General features: G+C 37.9%; 1 protein-coding gene across 1 annotated transcript in view; it reads left to right on the top strand.

Annotated features, from left to right (window-relative positions):
• The first annotated feature begins 11,712 nt into the window (after positions 1–11,712).
• bmpr1aa (bone morphogenetic protein receptor, type IAa) overlaps positions 11,713–16,359 on the top strand; it is a 20,080-nt gene continuing 15,433 nt past the window's right edge. Inside the window, exon 1 of the mRNA XM_079842813.1 lies at positions 11,713–11,984. Within this exon, the coding sequence (XP_079698939.1) occupies positions 11,915–11,984 (70 nt within the window). The 5' untranslated portion in view covers positions 11,713–11,914. The remainder of the gene's footprint in view (positions 11,985–16,359) is intronic.

Below are 16,359 nucleotides of genomic sequence, written 5' to 3'. Positions count from 1 at the left end.
TTACTTATTATATAGAGTTAACGAAAGAGCATTATCATGAGCATTGTAATGTTTAAAGTGGATGTCATAACAAATGTCAGTATTCTGGGAAGATGTTAAAATGAGCAGATAATTCCTAAATCCGTAAGATCTTACCTTCATGCTGTGGAAATACAAACCGGAAGACAGAACACCACGAGAGCAATGCTGAAAAGGGACAGGGCTACACTGTTAGACATTTAAAAGAGATTTTACAGTAACTTACTGGCAACACTGTCAGCACCAAAGCTGAAGCAAATGATAATTGATGATTTCAGCCGCTCTCACTCGCTGAAATCTACACTCAAAGCAGAGATAAAGGTGTGATGTACGCAGGAGATTCACTCATCATACAGTGGTTGACTGTTTTTGTTCTATTTCAGCAGCAAAAATAGTTTTAAAAAAAAACACAGCAGAACCACAGCGCATCTGATATGACCGGCATAACGCTGGCAAATTTAGGGACCGTCTCTAAAGTTACATACAACATTGGTAACGTTATACATGTCTCAAACTTCACTAGCATTTGAAGATAATGACAGTCATAAAACTGACTGTAAAATGTTCATTTAGGTGTCAGGTATGATGCACACATTTTGATATTTAATAAAATAAACTGTCAAATCATATGGAAATATGGATATGCATTATTTCACTAGGATACTGTTTGGGCTCTTACACAAAATATGCTAGATTTAAATGCATCATTGCTGAACACTGATGAGAATATTGCTTGAGAATATATTTACAGACTTAATATTAGAGATTATATTTACAACATTTTATTATTATTTATGTGTTGTTATTGACGACGGCCATTATAAGGAAGGAAATCCCACAGAATCTATCTTAAAAAAGTGCATAAGGCTGCTTTAGTTTTTTGTTGTTTGTTGATTTTCAAATATAAAACTTGTTGAAATGTTTTAAGTGTGTGCATCTGTTCTTGTTGAACACTTTCATCTCATTTGAACAAAAACGTGATAATATATTGATAACCGTGATTAGGGGTGCTCCGATTGATCGGCAACCGATCTCGATCGGTCGATAATCGCTTTGGGATGATTGATCGGCGGTCTCCAAAAAGGCAGATCTCATGAACCGATCTCATAACACATAAACCCGCACCTGCCGTGAGAGCTAGGGCATGACATGCAGCGACACCGTCTCATTCTCTTTCCAGTGCGGGTAAAATAATTATAATGCTGAAGGTGAGGTACAATATATATTTCTATATTAAATAACTTACGCAGTCATTTGAAAACTTTCTGTGGGACGTAAATTCACAAACAGAGCGCGTGAATCACCGCGTGTGCGCTCTCTCTCTCCCTTTCAAAATGCTCAAATGGCTTCACATCAGCGCATCGCATCTGCACTAAAATCGAGCTGCACAGCTGACACAGGATTTGCCACATACACAATCGAGGCAGTGTCGCATCGTCACTAAAGTTTATCATTTACATTTATTTTTAAGTCTTGCCAGTGTTCAAACCGCTCAGCACTCGCGTGCACGGTCTGGCGAGAGACACATACACACACACACACACACACACACACACAGGCCATCTCACAAAAAGCTTGCGAGTACAAATTGCGCTGAAATGGTCAGATACACACAAATGTATGTACTAAATGACCGTCTTGACGAGTATGCACGTAAACCCCGTCGTGACTCGCGAGTGAACATTTTGTGCAACTGCATGTAACCGTATCCGTGTTCGCTCTTAAAGTGACAGCAGTCGAATAAACTGCTGCTGTCTCTGAGTTTCTCTTTGTCTTGTGTTGTTTGATGAACCTTTATGACACTCACTGCTCTTGAATGACTAACTTTTGCAACCTTAAGTGTAAGGATTAATCTAATTTAATTTATTCAGGGAAGACAATATTAATTTACATTTGATTTCTTATACAAATTTCTTACCTCAATACTAATGTTAGACCGACCTGAAAAATAGTTTTTAAAAACAAAAATGCACTGCATGATCAAATATTTAGGTGAGATAATTATATAGATTTATTTGGGAAAGATGGCCTACAGTAGCCTTAAGTTATCTAATTTTCTAAAATAAACACTTGGTGGTTCTTCAACATCTTGACTCAGTTAATTTAGAGTTAGTTTCATTTCTACAAATAGTGCAAACTCTGCAAGATTATAGATAAAAGATTGCCATTCCCCTGCCATTCTGTGATCGGCAGTGATTGGCAATCGGCATATCATGATCTTGGTAATCGATGATCGGCCCCAAAAATGCTGATCGGAGCATCTCTAACCGTGATAATTTGGGTCACTATAATCGTGATGTTAAATTTCCATAACGTTTCATCCCTAAGTCTAACCCAACCAAAGTAACCAAAACTTTTCAAATAATACTTATTGTTGTGTATTGACAGGTAATTCAGTCAAGTTCTGCGTACAACACCTTTCTGTTTTTTCAGCGTTTCCACATCCTGCCTAGTGTTCTTCAAACAATGTGCAATTTGGCTATAAAAACAAATATAAATATAGGCTATTCAAAACAAACAAAACATTTCTTGTTCACATAAAGCTGCAAGACAGTCACTAAATTATAGATTAAGAAAAACAAAGCCACAAACCATGAGTTTCAGAGGAATTCTGAACAGGAACGTGTATCAATTCTGGATCAGATATTCTATGATTATTTTATGAAAGTTGCTGTTCTTCTAATAGCATTATTTCGATCAAAAGAATTGGTTTAATCATGTTTTTAAAAATGTCCAACAACAAATATGTTAATTTTATCAATTCATATTTTATTTAAAGTTACAGTGTGCACCTTGTTGAACTTTATTTGGGCTTGCTGCACATGCATGCATACTTGCCGAAGTCTAACACTGACTCACTTTCTGTTAGGATGAGTGAATTTATTACATTTTTGGATAAGAATATATCTTAAATCTAGGTTGTGCACAGTAAATAAAAAACAAACACACACACACACACACACACACACACACACACACACACACACACACACACACACACACACACACACACACACACACACACACACACACACACACACACACACACCTTTCAGTTGCACTCCCTTTAGCTGCTCTCCCCCATCCCATTAATCTTTTCAATAAAGCTATATTGCAAATTACACTGTTATCAGGTGCGGCATGACACTTTCAGCTACAAGTCATTTTTCTTTTCACACTGAAATTGAAATGCTGCTATTAGCAACAAAATTATTAGGCCTATATTTGAAATATCAAATATATTAAGTTAAATTTCCAGTGGCACCAGATTTTGGACCTATTAGATGTAAGCGTGAATGGGACTACCCTTCACAATAAATACTAGAAATAGAAACCAATAAGAAACCAAAAATAATAGAAATAGAAACCATCAAGTAACCAGCAAAATGTCCCCTTTCACTTGTTCATTCCTCTGAAGTATCTATGCTTCAAAACAAGTACTGTAACATAGCAGTAGTTTGCCTGAGTTGCTATAGGTTAGGCTCACTGGATAATAAAAATAGAGTGCGTGGTTTGGTTCCAATTATTAACTGGGTCCTCATGTTACCTTGATTTAAAGATACAGTCAAAACTCCCATAAACTTCATAAACACTCTATCATTTTTTCAGTTTATTAAACTGATTGCAAAAAAAAACTAATAACAATGTTTTAATGACATCATTTTGTTTCTACTCAATTTTTGAAATATAAACTTTTAAATGGTGGCTGTAATAAAAGCATGATGGATTCGGACAGATTAAATGTTGGAGAACAGGTTAAAAATACAGTGAATTTTGGATTTTAGTAAGTTGTTCTGTGTATTTCAATGTACCTTCTGATGTTCATGTTTATTTTGTGCTCTAACTAGTAGTAAAGGCGAAGAGATGATCTGTTCATCTTCAATTGAAAACATTAAAGAGCACCAAAACGCTATTTATTGTTTGAATTTCATAATAATATTGTCAGAATTTAAAAGATGAAACTGTTTGTTATCAAAAGCACAAAACTTGCGATTTATTGAATGGGAGGCATGCAAAGTTTTTGTTACAAAGTTTTGTTCATTCATCAACTGAAAACAGCAAAAGATAAATTCTTGGGAATTAAGAATCGATATTGATTCATCAAAATGAGAATCGATTAAAATCAAGAAATCTATTTTTTTTTTTTTTAACCCAGCCCTATTCTTTTTGTTACCAGGGTTTTGTGGTACTATGCCAGAATCCAAATGCCATTTGGACATTCAGCCACCTGGATCCGAATGACACCTGTAGCCAGCCTCCATGCTTACCAAACACTATGCCAACATGCTTCACAGAAATGGATCTTTCTGTACGGTAAGAAAACCTCTGCTAAAAGATATCAGTTCTTCTTGGCCTCTCTTACAGGCAGACATCCCCTGCAGTACAAGCAAGAAGTGTGTTTTCATGTGGTGATTACATGACCACAGTAGATAGAAATGCTCCCTACATCAGCGATGGCCGGACTGCCACAAATGGTTACCACATGTTTGAATCTGGGAATTCATATTAGAGAAATACATTTACAGGGCAAAGTTCATCCATGTATGAGCTGTTTCCACGGCAACAGCTCCACCTAGTTTCTCCCACACCTGTGGTGCAGACTTGTGCTCCGCAGATGCAAAGCTGTGAAATATACAGGGAGGAATTTTCACAGAGGAAAAAAGGAATTTTCCCTTAGAAAAAACTAAGTCATTTGATTGATAGTGCTGTGCTTTTTTTGTCTCAATATATACAATAAATGTCAACTAAAGTCTATTTATTTAACAATACAGACCATATGAGGCATTATGCCCAGCTCTTTGATACAATGTGTCCCTTGAAGTTAAGGGAATCCCAGCGCATAGTCATCATTTTTGAGATGGTTCACAATGGTTGAACACTAGATAGGGATTTCTGTAGCTGTTGAACCTGGCTCTCATCAAACCCCAGCACACCCACTCGCTCTGACCCTTCGGTGGAATGTGTGCGGCAGGTAATGGAAAATAAACTTGCAATAAACCTCTGCCGGTCCAGTAATTCTGGGAAATTTGTGGACTTTTCCATCTCCATATTTTTTCTTTTGTAAATACTAAGAAATTGAGAAAATTCTTTGACTCAGGTTAAGAACAGAGAAGTATAATAATACAGTTCAGAAAGAACCTTGAGAGAACTGATCGATGATTTAAAGTATCCATGAAATTAAAACAGAACAGTGATCAGAACATGAATGTCCCCTCCCTCTCGCAACAACATCTCTTCTCTGATGACGTGTGCATTGGCACGAGAGCAGGTCAATAATCCTGTTTACATTACAATTGGGAGGAAAAGATGATCACGTTTTTCATTTCATGCCAACAAAGTTTTTAAACCAGTTCACTGGCTTACAGTAATGATAAATAACATCAATAACAGAATTCTGTAATGATAAATGCCAACAATAATTCCAATGTAACATATTTTATTTAGGGATGCACCGATATGAACATTTTGGCCGATACCGATAACCGATAATTCTTAATATTTGAAAGCCGATAACCGATATATTGGCCGATAAATCTAAATACAAATTTTAATAAACTCTGAGAGCCTGATTACAAAAGCAAAAGGCTCACCATTAAAAGCCATGTCCCAAACACTTCAACATAAATCAAACCTATACACTACAGTAGCCTATTTGAACCAGTGTGAGATTCCTTACCTTTTCAAATTAATTTTACACTCCTATGGCCAAATTTTTTTTTTAACACTTTACAATAAGGTTTAATTTTTGTTAGTATTAGTTAACCAACAATGAATGAACAATACTTCAACAGGATTTATTAATTTTAGTTCATGTTAATCTCAACATATTCAGACCCAAAGTTGTGTCTTTTAACATTAGGTATGAACTGTGAATGGACTGTTACAAAACACAAACATTTTATTACTAAAAGAAACAAAGGTTATTGCTCTCTGTTTGTTCATGATAGTTAATGCATTAATAAAATGAGACCTTATTTGTAAAATGTTACCAAAAATTATATTGTCTAAAAAATAAAAATAATATACCTAAATAATGCAAACAAGTAATTGAACAGCATTACTTAGGCTGCATAATAAAGAATCAGAATGCAAGTGCATGAAATAACCTCCGCACAGACGATAAAGAAATGGTTTTAATCAAACCATATTGTTGATGGAAATGATACGAGAACAATAAAATTGCTAATTATAAAAAATAATGCTTCTGTGTTTTTGAAAAAAAAAAAAGTTTAATATTACAGTAATAGTAAACATCTGTAATATTAGTCTAGTCTATTAGGAATAATGTTGCTGTTTGAGAGCGCGCTGAAGCTGGAGAGAATGAACGAACAACATAAACTGAAGCGCTTAGAAGTTTAATTAACAACTAAACGCATCATATATGAGAACAATCAGATATTTATACAAAATAAATATAATATTACAACTTATATTAGCACAAAATCACGCATAGGTGAAGGGTTATAACTCCTGTGGATGCTCTTCCCCTGTTTGAGAGCGTGCTGAAACTTAAGATGATCACAGGTACAGTGAAGCACTGCGGGTTATTGACTTAACCAAACACATCCTATATGACTTTAATCAGATGTTTATACTACAAAAACGTAATATTACGACTTACATATGCTTAAAATGACGCGAATGCACAAGCGAACTTGACTGTGCTGGTCAGAATGCGTTGTTGACGCTTCCCACAACAGCGCGCTGAAAAACAACTAAACCCAGAGAATTCACTACGTTTTATAACAGAAATATTCTCATTGCGGCGTTATGTATAGGACAGTCCCAGTAGTTATTAATGCTGTGCATTTCTGTTTGAAATGCGCGCGCGGTACAATGAAGTGCTTACTGCATCGTTAATTAACTCAACCAAACGCATCCTATATGGGATTATATACACAAAATAATAAATATAATATTACAACTTACAATGGCACAAAAGGCTGTGAATGCACAAGCGAACTTGACTGTGCTCGTCATGAAGGTGTAACTCCGTGGGCGCGCGCTGAAGCTAAAGACCGGTACAATGAAGTGCTTTACTGCATCGTTTATTAACTCAACCAAACGCATCCTATATGATATTACATACACAGAATAATAATAAATATAATATTACAACTTACAATGGCACAAAAGGCTGTGAATGCACAAGCGAACTTGACTGTGCTCGTCATGAAGGTGTAACTCCGTGGGCGCGCTCTTCCCTCAACAAACGCGCTGAAACACAACGCTCTTTTACAGCCTATTCTATTCTCATGACCATTTTATGTAGATTATAGAAGACTTGCGCTGCACATGTTGCACATAACTGTATTTTCCTTTTCGAAGTGATTCCAAACATATTTAGAGCAATTCAAACCCATCATGGTGGACAGCGCGTCCGTCTCAGCTTAAGGAAATAATACATTATCTATCGGCTTGACTATATCGGTCAAATTTTCTTATTGGACCGATAACGATAACATCAAAAATAATCATTTATCGGCCGATAACGATATGTTGCCGATATATCGTGCATCCCTAATTTTATTACAAATGTTATTATATTTATACAAATATTTGTACCATAAATGGTGCAGCCATATTTTTTAAAGATGGGCATGAAACTGGAACATAACAAAGTGTTTTGTTTTCAACAACTGACAAATCTTCTTGGCTAATTAATAAAATTAAGAAAAACTAATTCAATATTATACCCTTTTACGAAGTCTTGATTTAGTTTTTGGGGTGTACTAGAATAAGTTTTCATGCTTGATTGTTCAAAATACGGCGTTTTCGATGAAGCCGAAAACTGTTTCCTCTCCATTGCAAAGAAGAATTTCGTTGATAATTATTAAATTTGATTGGTAACAGCCAATTGTGTCTTTATTATTATAAATACGTTTTATTAAATTAATGAAATTGACATAAAAGATGATGCATGCATATAATTAGGTTTATAAAATACATTTATAAAGGTAAAAATGGCCATAAAAGGTAATAATCAATTTAAACTTTTTGAAAACAATTATTTCTGTCACTGCTGTGAACTTACCAACACACAGAATATGAAGAATATCAGCACAATAACACACTCAGCAAAATATTGTCTAATTATCATTATCAAGAGAATCCCAGAAAATATTAAGATATAATTTTTTTTGTCAATATCGCACACCCATAAACCACTCTAAGTTCATCACCCTTAGAAAGGTCAAACAAATGGGTTTTCGAGACAGGGTGGAAAAAACTCTCTTCAACATAGCGACAACACTGTCTACTCTAATGCGGCTCAGCCAGGCCTTGTCCCCTTTTTTGTTTATTCTGTGGGCAGGGACTATTTAAATGAGTCGACCATTGTAATGACCATTGTAACATCATAAGATCTGGAAAAATCATGTTGTAGTCCAAACGAGCCGTTCGTTGTAGATCTTGAAAAGGGGATTTTAATAAATAAAGTATGTCCCTTTGGAGTGGACTTTGAGCTTTGTAACCTTGCAGATCTTTTTTATGCTCAAACAGCAACATTACACACTAAGTAAAGTTGAAAAAAGGGGAAAAGCTTAATAGGACTAGAAATAGCACACAGACAGCACTTTGAAGTCATTCTGTGGTAACTGGTCCAGTTGTAAGCACTGAGATCAAATTAGCTTCTTTAGTGAGATTGATTTAGTGTTTCACAGACGAGCTGTTGTTGAGCTGAGTTTCTTAAATTCTCAGCCAAAATGTGCTCAGATTTTGGGGGCTTTGTTCTAGGAATGGTGTCTCACCCCATTACCCCTCCAGAGGAATCTGGCCGGAGGAGCTCATATTGCACCCAAGTGCTCCACAGATTAACTTTTGTTCTTCTCCTGCAATCCACTGCTGTGACACCAAAGACTCTGGAGTCTTGTGCTATGTTCAAAGTCTCTGCTTGACTGACTCTCCACGATACAGCTGCTTGACAGTGATTGGTGTTGTGTCAGGAAGAGATGTGGGACTTCAGTGAGGATGAGAAGAAGTGAGGATGATAGGAGAGAGAGAGAGAGTTGGTCGTGGGGCACATCTCAATGTTCCTAAGTATTCTTATGCTAATCCTTTCCTGGGATGAGGCGCAAAGCAGCCAAGCAAACAATGGCAGCGGAGCCAGAAAGTCTGCCCTGCAGTCTAGCAGGCCTTGAAAGGCATGTCGGGCATAGCGCCGACACTGAGGGAAGGCAGCCTCCAGTACTGGGAGCCCTGCTGTAAGGAGGGGCCCCAGGAGGGACCAGAGATCCGGGCCAAAGCAGGCTGAGAGAGCGGGGGCGAGGGGGAGACAAACACCAGACCGTCATGCAGGCTGTAGTTAGAAGTGATAAGAAAGGCAAAGTGAGATTTATTTCACAGATTGTCTGTATTTCATAATATTATCATACATTGGCTTTTTTCTGGTTGTTACCCCCACCAAAAAATGCCTGTGTGCTGTGGTGAACTGTTGTTTATGTTGTGGTGAACTGAGTTCTACGCATGAGGAAAGACAGAAAAATATTACTCCCTCCTCAGGGATCGAGAGATATCCATGGTCAGGCATAAGGTTGACTGCAAAGGTGCACCTTAGTTACACATCACCATACAATACCCCTATTCATCCAGCCTTAATACTCCTTATGGCGCCACCAAAACCTTTCAGAGGGCAGAGCTCCAGGAGTGTCTGATAAAACACTGAAACATAGTGTGTCTTATATTGCTTTAAGATCCGTGATACTTTTGAAGCAATAATAGTGATAATGTCAATTCAAGACACATAACTGCTTGGCCTAAACTTAATATCAAAGTCCCCAAAGTGTATTAGGATATGTGACCAGTCTAATATTAGAAGTATAATAAGCTGCTGTCAGTGATGTCCTTCTCTAATCTTGTTTTTTTTTTTTTTTTTTGTAGATCCAAGTTTTGCAAAAGTCAGGACATGACTGAACTTGCTCAGCCGTTCATGTATAAGAAACGTTTGAATGAAAATTGCAGAATGATTTAATTGGCCTTTTAGGATGGTGTGTGTGTGTGTGTGTGTGTGTGTGTGTGTGTGTGTGTGTGTGTGTGTGTGTGTGTGTGTGTGTGTGTGTGTGTGTGTGTGTGTGTGTGTGTGTGTGTGTGTGTGTGTGTGTGTGTGTGTGTGTGTGTGTGTGTGTGTGTGTGTGTGTGTGTGTGTGTGTGTGTGTGTGTGTGTGTGTGTGTGTGTGTGTGTGTGTGTGTGTGTGTGTGTGTGTGTGTGTGTGTGTGTGTGTGTGTGTGTGTGTGTGTGTGTGTGTGTGTGTGTGTGTGTTTTTTAAGAAGTGCTTTTTAAGTAAAAAATATATATATATTTAGCAAGGACATGTTATATTGATCAAAAGTGACTGTAAAGAATTATAAAATAAATGCTGTTCTTATGAGCTTTCTATTTGTCAAAGAATCCTGAAAAAATGTATCATGATTTCTCAAATATTAAGTAGCACAGCTGTTTTTCCAACATTGATAAAAATATGAAATGTTTCTTGTGCACCAAATCAGTATAGGATCATGTGACACTGAAGACTGGGGTCTTTCAAAAACATAAAAAATCGTACTGACCCCAAACTTTTGCATAGTAGTGTAAACGTTGGCAGTTTAGTAACTAACACCTCTAAACATCCTCCTGTACTGTGTTGACTCTCTTCCCAGTTCCCACTATTTTAATATTGAAAGATATGGTTTCATCCCCATATTTCATTCCTGATGCAAGAGAGAATCTGTTCTGTTGCGCTTGTCTAAAATGTATACATTTCCAAATTTAAAGTAGCTTTTTATACCATTTTTTAAAATTTTATTCCAGTGTTTGAAGCTGTTGTGGGGGGCGTCTCATCCATGTCTTTTGCAGCCAGGCCTCAACTTTTTCTGGTTGTGATCCTGCTTCTTGTGTACCTCTTATTCTAGCACACACACTTAGCGGCAGCTTCTTGTCTCTGTATGTAGATGCCTGCACAGCTATCTTGTCCCCTGCCTTGCGGAGGCTAGCTTTGTTCCCTTGTTATCCGGTCAGGGATGTGTGAAAGTGGGGCACAGGTCGGGGCTCTTTGTCCCCCTTGGGCAAATCAGAAGTGACAGACACCGGCCCACTCCGCCACTAATTTGTCCCCCCCTCAGTACAGACTTCGCTCAAGGCCACTAATTGCAGCGAGGCGCACAGGCCTACAAGGGAACAGACACATCACGTTATTAACGCTGGAAGGGGCCAACGGGGTAATTGCGGAACATCCTTCATCAAATTATTTGGGCATGTTTCAGCATTCAAGAGTAGCGCCAGCTTGACGGGTTGAGGGGTCAAGCCCAGAAAAAACAAGGGAGCAATGATGTTCGGTGCTACCAAGAAAAATTACAACATTGCCTAATCAAAAGCAGAGTCATTTTTCATAAGATTTTGAATGTATTATTCTGTAGATATGTTTAAAGGTATTTGTGATGGGTCTTAAAATTACCCTGCAGGTTCTTTTCTTCTATTATATTACACTTTATTACAAAAAGGTTATAAATATATAGATCATGAAAAAATAGTTCAGACAATTACATTACAGACCAAATGTATGCTAGTTTGAAAATGAAACCTCATAGAGTGTAACTAAAGCAAAGCAATTTTTGGACTGTGTTTGTAGACATTGTGTTTAAACACAATCTCGAAAGATGCATTGAGACTGGTATGATCTGCTCATCACATGTACTTTGTCTTTTTTTTTATTCTAGTGCCGTGGACCCCGTGAGAAAGGACCTTTGAGTTGTTAGTGCCATTGTCATCCTCCTACATCTTCCTCTTATCCTCTGCATCTCTTCTGTCCCTTGAGCTATAACTGATTCCACCTGGTAGTGTTCACTGGGATTTTAGGATCACAAGCAGCCGTCATCACTGATCTCATCCTCACCCCAACGGTTTAAACAAGGCTGTTTGACAATGGCACAGCTTTTGTCCGTCACTGTGGTTTTGGCTGAAGTCTACCTTCTTCTCAGGCTCTGCGCTGGAGGTAAGTGGGGGTTTTTTTCACAGTAGCTTTAGCTTATATTCATACTCATTACATAAACCATGTCTTAAACACATAATAGGTATTCCGATATGGTGCTTGGAATTTGTCTGGCTATTTGTGCCTTCTCGTTTGAGCTGTTCAGCTTGTTATATGTGAACACATGAATGCGATCTCGAGAGCAACTGTGAGAGCTCAACTTGCAAGCATTTAAATATTTAATTCTTATCAAAGAGCTTATCAAATACTCATCATATTCACACAGTAACTCAAAGGTCTTCACTAATTTTTTCACCATACTGCATTGGTTCCCAAACTGGTATATGTGAGGTGACAGAGGGGGGTACGTGAACAAAATGCTGAGTTTTGCCATTCATTTAATTCTGCATCACCTTTAAAATAACATGTATTTCTAACTGGCAAAATGCCACATCTAGGGCCAGATCTATTAACAGGTTGCGCCAGCACAAAACCCTCTTTTGGCATTAAAAAACTACTTTCAGGATTTACTAAAGACGTGCAGTGAAAAATAGTGCTGAAAAGGCATGGGCAGAGTTATTTTTGCAGTTGAACTTATTGCATATGCATTTGTAGGAGTTTACCTTTCAGACGCAAAATTTATGGGAGGAGAGTATTTAAAGGTGCCCTAGAATGAAAAATTGAATTAACCTTGGCATAGTTGAATAACAAGAGTTTAGTACATGAACATCACATGCAGTGAGTCTCAAACACCATTGCTTCCTCCTTCATATGTAAATCTTGTGCGTGAAAAACACCACTGAAAAATTGGCAAATCTCAACATAACACCGACTGTTACGCAACAGTCGGGATCATTAATATGTAAGCCCCCAGCATTTGCATATGCCAGCACATGTTCAAGGCCAGGCGGAAGTTCTGCAGGTATTGTGAATAAACAAGTGTCAAGCGAGGATAGCGAAAATGGCAGATCGTGGAAATGAATGTTATGTTCCAGGCTGTGCAGGGGACGTGAGGACTTTTCATATCCTTCCCACAGAACAAAACTGACAACAGGCATGGTTGATGTTTATCTATAACCAGATACTGTCTAAACAATTTCTGATTAAATTGAAAATTTCTTTGTGAGACAACATTAATGATAATGTCCCCTGTGTTGTCTAGATCCAACGCAAGATGCTAGTACAGTAACAATAGGAAACTCCAAGTAGCATACATAACAGTTTGACAAATGACAAAGGTTAATATCATTTCCTGCCAGTGTTGTCATATAAATGTACAAACTACAACGGTAGATACATATGGCAATCCCTTTTGTCGTATAGAATTACAATTTAGCCTATATTTCATCAACAGCACAACTCAGGAACATAAGTTTAGATGCTTATAGCTCCGTCACCTTCTCCACCACATAAGTAGAAACAATAGTCAATTGACAAAATTTTTTGCCCTCACAAGGTTTTTGAGTAAGTTCCTGATTTTAACTGTAAATATTTTCTACTATTAAAGGTGGAATTTTTTTTTCTAATGAAAGTGCATTTCTTTGTGATTTTAAAATACTTGAAGGAAACGGTTCACTTTCAGCAGTTATTGTCTGTGTGGCAGATTTCTGCTTGTTGTACATCAGATACAGATAAATTAACACAGTAGTCCTACATTACATTTATTTGGATGCATTAATGAGAGGGTGATTGTGTGTGTGAATTAGGGCTGGGCGATATGGAGCAAAAAATATATCTCGATATATTTTGCTATATCTCGATATACGATATATATCTCGATATCTTTACAGGAAAAATAACCCCCCAAAAACGAATATGCCAAATACCACAAAGTCTTTTTTTTTTATTGAAGTGCAAAGAGGTAGGCAGTTCATGTAGGAACAAAGTAGGGATGCAAAAATACAGTAAGTCCACAGTTCAATACATACCTCGTTTTTTTTTACCACGGTTTTCGGTTCGGTTCAGATTTTTGCTATTCTATTCTTAGCCGAACAGCAAGAGCTTAAGGTGGGAAAAAAAATAAAAATTATTGCAATACTCTTTCTTTATTTTACTTAAAAGACTTGAAAAACCTTACTTAAACTTAAAACTTTACTTTTAAAAAACCTTGTACACATTCCTAGTGTACTGTATAATATAAAATAAATATATATTTATAAAGATTTACACTGGCAGCTCAGAGCTGTACAGCAACATTTAAGTACGAAATTTAATTAATAAATGTAAAAATAAAACAGTGCGCGCGCTTGGGAAAGCGCATGGTGCCCTACGCGCAAGGCTTTAAAACGCATGCAAATAATGAATTTTCATTCAAAAATAAAACAACTCTAATCAAGGGCATAGTAAGTAACCTTCTCCAGCAAGCAAGCCGCTCTCTCTCCGTAGTGTACAGTCGCGGGAGTTCTTGTCTCGCAAAGTAATGCTGCCTAGGTAAACTATCTTGGATCAAGTGTTTGAGAACCAACTGTCGGCATTCATGGCAGTAGACATCTGTCTGCTGTTCGCCCGACGCCTTAAAACCGAAGTATCTCCATATAATGGAGCCAGTTGTTTTTAAGACGAGTTCTGTAGCCTCCGAGCTGGTTCCGGACGCCGCCATTACAACACGCGAGGGGAGGGGGAACAAAAGCAAGGAGGCGGGGGGCGAGCGAGCGGGGGCGAGCACAGCACAGAGAAGGCAAACAAGCAAAGTAGCGGAATCAGAATTAAATATAAACAATATATCGATATATACGATATGTCAAAATCCATATCGTGTTTAAAAAATATCTCGATATATTTTAAATATCACATTGACACTGCGTTTCTGCGCTGCTCTCTGCGTGCAATCTTCATGTCATGTGCGAGCTACTGTCTGTGTGTTCGTTTGTCACAATATATCAGTCATTAGTTCAACATAATACACATCTGATGGTCTAAAATCGCTTTAATGTTCAAACTGGCAGGCCTTAAAACACATACAAATTACAAAGCTTTTGGACGCCGGTGAAAGAGGTCTGCCTTCAGGGCGCGCACGTTGTCAGAGACGCGACACGACTCGGCTCTCTGTTTCACAGAAAAAAGCATAGCACTGAACGGAGAAGTTTTCCGGATTGTTGTTTTTGAATAGTGAACAATCGCTTTGAATGCTTAAACTGGCAAGCATTTACTTGAAAAACTTTATGAGGACGAAAGTGAAAGCGATCTGGCTTCGGGGCTTGCGCCGTCTGTGTGTGTGTGTGTGTGTGTGTGTGTGTGTGTGTGTGTGTGTGTGTGTGTGTGTGTGTGTGTGTGTGTGTGGCAGCGCGTAGGCTATAAGAACGGCAATTAATTCACCTGTGTAAAACATGCAGTTACTATAGTGATTCTGGGCATCTATAAACAAAGATAACTGCTCCTGCATCTTTCTGTGTGCCTGCAAACTGTACCTGATGTAACTGACGGGGCGGAGTCACTTGACTAAAACCGAAATAACCGACATGGGAAAAATAGGTCGGTTAGAGTTTCTGAATTACGGTTTCGATTATTTTTCGATTAATCGTACAGCCTTAGCATTTGGTCAATTTGTTAAAAAAAACTTTACTGTACTGTACAAACAACATATTTACGCGCTACCCAGTTCGCTGTTTAGAGTTTCTGATTCAAAGTGAAGAAACATCATTGTAAAATCTTATGGTGATGCATTACAATGATTTCAATATTTTTACAATGCCAAAAACAAAGTTGTGACTGCTGACGTTATGAGTTAATGTGTAAAGTTAATGTCATATGCTAGTTATTGAAAAGGTGTGACTGCAGTCTGGAAGAGAGGGGGTACACAGGATGTTAAAGGGTTAGTTCACCCAAAAATGAAAATTCTGTCATTAATTACTTAACCTCATGTCGTTCAACACCCGTAAGACCTTTGTTCATCTTTAGAACACAAATTAAAGGTCCCGTTTTTTGTGTTTTTTTAAGCTTTGATTGTGTTTACAGTGTGCAATATAACATGTGTTCATGTTTCATGTGTAAAAAAACACAGTATTTTTCACACAATTTACTTATCTGTATACTGCTGTTTTCACTGTCCTCAAAACGGCCTGAGAATTTCCTCGTTCTATGAAGTCCCTCCTTCAGAAATACGTAACGAGTTCTGATTGTGCCAGTGGTTCCCGTGTTGTGATTCGACAGCAGCTTAGGGCACGTTGCCCGGGAAGGTCACGCCTCTTACCATAACGGGGCGATGAACGCACTCAAACTACAGCCCCTGAAGGCCAAACAAAGGTGATTTGACTCCGGGATGAAAATAACAGCGTCTGATGGCGACAAACGCAACCGAACCGAACGCAACACTTTCTCTTCTCCACGAGGGAGCAACAAGACCACGCCCCCTTTTTAGCGTATTCTTGTGGGCGGAGGTTAGTCGACAAACTGTTCTACT

Source organism: Gobio gobio (assembly GCF_949357685.1).
Source record: "Gobio gobio genome assembly, chromosome: 18".
Taxonomy (NCBI): Eukaryota; Metazoa; Chordata; class Actinopteri; order Cypriniformes; family Gobionidae; genus Gobio; species Gobio gobio.
Note: the sequence above shows the minus strand (reverse complement) of the source record. Positions and strands in the feature narration are given on the sequence as shown.